The sequence below is a fragment of the Gavialis gangeticus genome, unplaced genomic scaffold (genome assembly GCF_001723915.1).
Source record: "Gavialis gangeticus isolate Ggan-Ray unplaced genomic scaffold, GavGan_comp1, whole genome shotgun sequence".
Lineage (NCBI taxonomy): Eukaryota > Metazoa > Chordata > Crocodylia > Gavialidae > Gavialis > Gavialis gangeticus.
In genome coordinates, this window is record NW_017729032.1 from 49056320 (window position 1) to 49064249 (window position 7930).

A 7930-nucleotide genomic window follows, 5' to 3' on the forward strand; every position below is an offset into this window, starting at 1 on the left:
AAAAAAAAAAAAAAAAAAAAAAAATGCACCAGTTCTGGATGAATTCTATGATTACTATATACAAGTTGCTACAGCTGTGTTTAATTTCAAAGTTAATGTTTTCAGATTTGCTCCTCACTTCCATGTGGTCAGGGGACAGCAGGATGTAACAGTAAGGGAAGAAGGGAGGGACTGCCAGGAGGGGAAAAGTTGGGAGGAAGCAGAGGGCTATGTGACCCCCTCCTCCCACAGATTTATTTTCCCTGCTCTAGCAGTGGGCTAGGGACAAATTCAAGTCAGACCTCCAATAATTAGAGTCTATACCTGGAAAATTTATAACACCTACTTTTTCCATATAGAATTTAATTATTGGGGGGGTCATCTTATAATCAGGGTAGTTTTCTCTTCAAGTAAATACAGCTAACACTGAGGATAGAAATGGACTCTGTACCTTCTGTTGTGCCACAAATGTTCAAATTTGTGGCCACAATGAATAGTAAATGGAAAGAAGACAGTGGTAAGTTATGCCACTTTAGTGTAGCTGATGCCTGTTTATTTATGGTGGGAGAGCACAGGCACCCAAAGCTGCCCACACTCTGCACCTGCCCTGGGCAGGGGCTCCACATGCTTGAGGGGCCTGGTCCTGTGTACCTTGGGAATTCCCAGGCAGGATTCAGCCCTTCAAGCTTTGGCAGTGCCTGCCTGCCTTGCTTTCCCTGCTTAGCTAGATGTGTCCCTAGAATCTCCAGGGCAGGTCTGGGTAAGTGGGGAAATTCAGGGATTCACCCCAAGGCGAAGTGCATCAGTTTCCTGTTTGCAGAGACGCGCCCCATTGCCAAGTGCAGCCAGTTATCAGCCAGTTGGGGGAATCCCTCTGCAGGGGATTTACCTAGCTTTTCCCCCTCTGGGGTTGCAGGCACGCACAAAGAAAATCCACTGCAGAGAATTTTCACACTCTCCAGCAATACATTACCAAGTTGGGGTTTTGCTCTGCTTGCAGATGTGCTCCCCATGTTGAGGAGTGGCACCCAGCAGTGTCTATAGATGTCCATTTTCAGCCTGAACATTTCCCTCCCCCAGCAGCCTTTGGGGATTGATGACTAGAACTGCAATCTTATCTATGTTTTGGTATGAACTGGGCTCGTTAGCTATCCTTTGACATTCATTTTAGCAGGGCTCTCCTTGTTGCAAAGCAAAATGTTATTTAGTTTTCCCCCCTTCCTCTTCTTCCCTGTTCCTGGAACCACTGCTCCCATAAGCCCCCAAAGACACTTGCATCTGGTAGCACAATCTGAGATTTCTACACAGGAGTAGAACGGTGATCTGGTGAGCTATGGATCATCCATAAATTAATTGTTTGTTTGTGATTTCATTAATAGCTTGAGCCAGTGTTTTCTAATAAAACGTATTGTCTCTTTATTAGGATACCTTCAATATTTATGCTACATTTTGTAGAAGGCTTACCACATAACAACCTGAAGAATTACTCGTTTCAATTTGAAGGAGATTTCTATGAAATAACAATTGTTGTTCAGTATCAAAACAACCAAAAACACTTTGTGACCTGGGTTTTGAATCCTGATGGTAAATACCATAATTTTTTCTTATAACGTATAGAGCTGCCTTGTTTACCAGTTTGGGTTATTGAAATAATGATTGACTTTATTCTAGACAAAAAAATTAAAAGGATTTCTTGTTTGTAAACCTAAAAATTAACCATGCAAATAGGTTTAAGAATTATTTATGCACTTCTTTCTTTTCAAATTCTGATTTGATGTACTGATCCAGTAAATTGCTACCAGTGGAAAAAATGAAAAGTTACCCTGTAACTCTGGTAAAAACAATTTGGGCAGACCTGACCAATTCCTTTGGGTGCTATTTATCAAGCATGTGCATCTCTTGACTGGAAAAAACAAGTTCCCCTCAAACTTAAAGCACTGGCAGCATCTTTTCCCTCTTGATTCTGCTGTTCTTTCTTGAATGCAGCTCCTGCAGTTACTAGCTTATTAGTGAGTAACAGCTTGCAGCCTAAAATTCACAGGGTGGGAGTTGGGAGGAATAGCTTATCCAGCCTCGTGGATGGGAGGACAAAAGAGAAGGGATAACGATCTTACCAGAGCATTGGGATTAAAGTTGTGTATTTAAATTGCCAGATTACATGAAAAAATAACATGATGGAGAAACATTCATTTAAGAAAACCAATTGTTTGTTGTGTCCGCATTGTTTCTCCCATTGTTTTTTAATTAAAGACTTGTATATGTTTTGAGGTATTTGAACTCAGTCAGCCATCATAAGGGGGTTAGCTTATGAGTATTATCAGTTTGCCCCTTAAGTTTCTCCTGTTGGTGAGTTAGTTTGAAAAATTCCACAAAATAACACAGAGAAAGATTGTGAAATATCCAGATGTGCTTAGACAGGAAATCAATGTCCTTGTCATTGTAGTTGAGAGAGAAGTGGCTTTGCTTCCTGACCAAGTTGTTATGATCTAGGAATTTAATTCTGCTCCTGGAAGTGGCCTATTTGTAATCCTCCAGTTTTCCTTCGGTACAGACCAGTTTTATTCTATCTGGTATAGGTGGTAGTAGTATCACACAGTGGGAAGGCACTAAAAACTAATACTCTTGTCAGTCAAACAAATCTGAGAACCCAGTTTTTTATTGGTAGTTGTACTGAGCCTTTAACTTAATCACCTTCTATTTTTCAGAATCCTGGCTTGAATGTGATGACTTAAAAGGTCCATATTGTAATAGATGTGAGAGATTTGAGGTTCCTCCTTCAGAGATTCATATTGTCATCTGGGAAAGGAAAACATCCCAAATGCCAAATAAGCAACATCCACATAAGTTGAGTCCTCAGTTCCAAAGTAAAGAAACTGAAGAGATTTCTCCCCATGATGAACAATCAGATTCTTCATTGTTGCATTGTGATGATCATAATGCTGTAGACAAAATACCAACAATTCATGGCAATGATGGCAGTGTAACTGCTCCAGCTACTACAGAACAGAATTTAGCCAGGGCTGAAAAGAAATTGCTTCATGGCTTGGAACATTTGGCAGATGATGATATTATAACTCTGACGCTTGTAGAAATACAAGTTGATTCTGAAGGTAACCCCATGGAGAATGAACAGATGGTGGAAAATAACCTAGTTGCTGAAACAGGCACAAAGCAGCAGCTGGAATCATCTTGTTTACCCAAAGCTCCATGTATGGGAGACGTCACTGGAGGTAATCAGACTCCAAACACATGCACATCATCTGAAAATGCCAGTGCTTGCTTAACTGTAGGAGAATTGAACCCAGCAAACATTATACCTGCTGTACTTACAAACCATGGTAGTTCCTCACCAGAGCCATCACGTTTTCAGTGGGCAGCGGCTGAAGCAAATGCAGTTAACACAGAGAATGACATTAGGTTAAATTCAGCAGTATTAAAGAACAAGGAGCCATCATTAATGGAGAACGTTACACAGATATTGTCTAATGTGACAAACTCCCATAAAATTGTAGCAGACTCTCAGGTTGCAGCTGTGTCTTCTGTGGAGAATTCCTCTAAGACTTTATGTAAAAATAATAAGAAAGCATTTGTAGGAAGTTGGGTAAAGAAGTTACTAAGCAAGAATGCTGCTTTTATGCCCTCAAGTGCCTCATCTCATTATAATAATAAGAAAAGTTCTAAACAGTCCAGTTCATTAAAAGTTACCGATTTGAACTTGCCTATTAAGGGGGCAAATAATTTTGGTGGCTTCCAAAGCAAAGGAACAAGCAAAACAGTTGACTTGCACTTGCCTAATAAGGGGGCTAGTAACTTCAGTGGTTTCCAGGACAAAGATACGAGCAAAACAATTGAGACTCCTAAATCCGCTCTTCCTCATGGTAGGAAGTTTCCTTCGTTAGCTGTCAACAGTCCTCCTTCAGATGCTTGTCTTCCTGTAGCAAACTCTGTAAGTAATGAAGGTACAACTTCAAATAAGCTTGGAAGCTCACTGAGTATTTTGAATAAAATGATTCAACCCAACTTCAATTCCAGGCATGACCACAGTGGAAATGAGAATCGTACATCTGTTGAGACAGTTAAAGAATCAGATACTGACAAAGCCTGTAGACTTCGTCTCAAACTCCTTAAAAAACTTAATGCTAAAAAAAAGAAGCTGGCTTCACTTGATAAGCTGGTAAAAGCTCAGATGAACAGTGGAAACCTTCCACATACAGATGGAAAAGACCATTCACAATTTGGATCTCAAAATGAAAGTGAACCACTACAGAACTTTTTAAGGGAATTGCAATATCATATTGATGTTGCAGATAATGAATCTGTATATAGTACAAGCTCCAATATGTCACTCTGCAGTAGCCAGAGTAATACTGATGTTTTAGCAGAATTATTGTCTCCTTCAACTGTTGCTTCGTTAGAGGTTTCAAAGGATGAAGAGGAGTGTAGGTATTTGGAAATGGTGGATAATAATATTGCAACACCAATGTCTAGTGAGAAAATCAATAGCATGTGTGTGCCAGTGTCAAGTGAGGACCAAAATTATTACTGTCCTGTAAAAGATAGTAAATATGAAGATCATATAACCTCACTAATGAGCAAATCCTGCTCAAAAAAGCTTTCCTTTGGCCCCATAAAGGAGGATATATTTGAAGACCTGCTCACCACTTCAATGCTAAACTCAATAACTGGTGACATAGATTTACCTCATTTTGATGAAAGTCTGCTTGAACCTTGTTGAATTATTGTTTGGTTTCTTGAGTGTTCAGAATTGTGTGTATATTTTTCAAACAAAGCACTATTAAATTATATTTTCAAAGTGGTTAATTTGCACACTGGTTGTACTTGAACTGTTAACATTTGAAGTATTTGCTGCTTAAACTTCATTATGGCAAGCAAATATAATTTTTATCTGTGGTTTATATTTCTGAAGAAGGTGAGATTTGTTTACATTCATTAAAAACTTTTGTGGCTCTTTTTTGATATTTTTTTTTTCCTTGTTGCCTTTTACATGGTAAATTGATCATTTTTTTTTGGTCCAGAAAAATACAACCTTCAATTTTCTTGACAATACAAGGGATAAGTATATAATGAAAAATCAATCCAGTCGTGTGGGGTTTTTTTGGTTTTGTTTTGATTTAACAAACTGTTCAGGTTTAATTAAATCTTCTTACATCCCTGAGACGCTTGTGAACAGACATGTTGGCATGCTTTTATATGAAGTTGAATTACCATGATGCAACAGTGCAAGGGTGTTACTATCTGAGAAGATTCTCTGTTCTTTTCACAATTTGTTTTGGCCTTGTTCCTCGGGTAAATGCCATCTGGGTTCAGGGAAGGAGTGATGTGAAGGCAAAGATTTCCCCATGTAAGGTAATACAAATATATCTTAGAGCTTATCTTCTGAGTAAATAAAGGTATTTCTGAAAACCATGTGTAAGTAAAGTGGGTAAGATTTTGGTTCTGAAGTCAAAGATAATGTAATGTGCAGCATCAAATTTACCTTGTTTATTTGAATTAATCACTACACATCCAACTAGTAAAATAGGTATTTTATATATATATAATATGAGGAATTTAGAGAACTCAGTCTCTAACTTGTGCACATTTTCCTTTTGAGAAAACAGGAAGGGAAAAGTTGGGAAGGACAATTGGTACCAATGGGAAAAGATGAAGAAAATCAGTAAGAAGGAGGAAAGGGAAGATAGTTTAATCTTGGTGCACATAGATTTGTATATAGGGTTTCACTAATGATGCTTGTATAATTTGTTCCACACAGCTATGGCTATTCTAGTCCTGTATTAGATCAACTGTATGCTGTAGGGTGGGTGGGGAAAACATCTTAAAACATTTTTGCATTCTCAGCAATGGGATATTTTTACATCAGTGCCACTTCAGTGGTACTCTCAAGAACTTTTTAATCCTGAAATTGCATGATTTATATTTCAGGGCCCCTGATTCATAATGTTTTACAGCCATAAATGATCATTCACTTCAGTCTCACTGCCTGCCTATTTGCAGCCCAGTTAACTGCATTTAGCTAGCCATGTCTTCCAGAAAGACACCAGTCTTGACTTGGGACTCCCCAAGGCATGACACTTCCATTGTTTTTCTTCTGTAAATTTTTTCTTAATTTCATTATCGGTGGACAATAAAATGAGTACTGTACATCATAATTTTCAAAAGCTGGTCTTGCACAGTTCTTGTACAAATATGACTTCTGTTGGTTTTTATTTTTTTTAAGTAAAAAAAATCTCTCACCAGAAATTACCTTTGTCCAATTCATCCTGTGGTGGCAATTATTAGGGTATGAAAGTACCCTATACTCCTGTAACTGTTTCCATTGTGGCAATGAGCTTTTCTTGGTATGAAGCACTTCCATATTGCTGAATCTGGATCCACATTAGATGGGTTATACTATAATATATTCTTAAAATCAGTGGAGAACAGTTTTTGTGTGTAGTTGGGTCCTGAAAGTGTAAGTGAAATGAGCAAGGTTGGTTGTTGGAACTATATTGTCACTTTCTATGACTTATGCTTTTTGTTCCATATAAGCCTGATTTTTCTCCCCCCCCTCCCCCTGAAATATCATTCCTTAGTCTGTTTTTTTCACATCAGAAATATGGAGAAGAAACTGAAAATCCTGGTATATTTTAGCCTTTTCCATGGGTAAAAGGTCGTTATTCTCCTACTTCCTTACTGACAAGTTGGCTGGTGGGTTTTTATTTTGGATAGCTAAGAATGAATGTGATAGTACTGCTGAAGGAGAGCTGAAATGAAGATGCATTATGCTGTGAAGTTAGTGGCCATTCATATTTCAGAAGCCAGGAGTTCCATATTCTAGTTCTCTCAACCCTCCCCGTGTTCCTCAACAAACAAAGTAACTATTATCACAAGCTGTGATCACAAAAAAAGAAGTAAAAGAAGTGGCTTTGGATAGTTTGGACAAGTTCCATGCAGCATTTCAGAAATTAGGCCTTGAACTGACTCTTAAACTACATTTCTCTTAACAATGGTGTATCAGACTGGAACACCAAGAAAAAGGAACTTGTATTAAGAATTTTTACAAAGGACTTGAGCTTTTCTTTGATTGTAAAGGTTCTCTGTAATATGCTGCACTGGAAAAGCAAAGTGGAGTGGAGTGTCATGAACGCATCTGTCTGCATTCAAGTTATTAAAAATGATTATTGACTAGAGTGATTGACTGATCTGTAAAATTACAGTTTCTTAAAAACACAGCAAATAATTTACAACAAAGTTTGAGACTATACAGAATGTGGGAAAGAATTGCAGAGTACAGGAGCAGAGGCTCATGGCTGGGCAGTTCCACACCCTAGGTCAGGGGTGGACAAAATCTGGCCCATGGGCCAAGTCAGGCTCACCAAGTGATCTTTATCCTGCCTGTGGCAGGTCCCTCAGCCCCACCTGGTCTAGGCACAGGCAGCAGCCTGGGCTGTGGCACATGTAGCCAGCCCTGCTGTCCCCAGGCACACGGAGCAGTGTGGTGGCTGGACTCCACTTCCTGGAGCCCTAGAAGCAACGGCTCCCTCAGTCCACTGTCACTAGTATGTCTGCCACAGTCGGACCTGGCCTACGCACCCTGCATTCACCACTGGGGGCACTGGACTGGGCAGGATTTCTGTGGAGACAAGCTGGGACCCAAACAGGCAGTACATGCTTGGCAGGGCTGTGAGTTGGTGGGTGGGGAGCAATATCTCGGACTTGGGCAGGCAGGTGGGGTCAGGTCCAGGATCATGTGGTGGTGACAACACAGGGCCTAGACATGGGCCAGCGCCATGATCTGCTATCCACACATCTCTGCAAGATGGCAGGTGGGAAGGCAGGGAAATGGTAGTTGCAGTGGCTGCAGGCAGGAGGCAAGTGGTAGCAAGCAGCAGCACAAGACCTGTGCCAGTGCCCCAGGGCCAGTGGGGCCCAGAGTGGGGCGGCAGGAGCT

General features: G+C 40.0%; 1 protein-coding gene across 1 annotated transcript in view; it reads left to right on the plus strand.

Moving 5' to 3' along the window:
* The window catches only part of USPL1 (ubiquitin specific peptidase like 1), a 31126-nt gene extending 23957 nt beyond the window's left edge, over positions 1 to 7169 (plus strand). The window contains exons 7-8 of the mRNA XM_019524891.1: positions 1403 to 1563; positions 2685 to 7169. Of these exons, the coding sequence (XP_019380436.1) occupies positions 1403 to 1563; positions 2685 to 4714 (2191 nt within the window). The 3' untranslated portion in view covers positions 4715 to 7169. The remainder of the gene's footprint in view (positions 1 to 1402; positions 1564 to 2684) is intronic.
* The last annotated feature ends 761 nt before the right edge of the window (positions 7170 to 7930 follow it).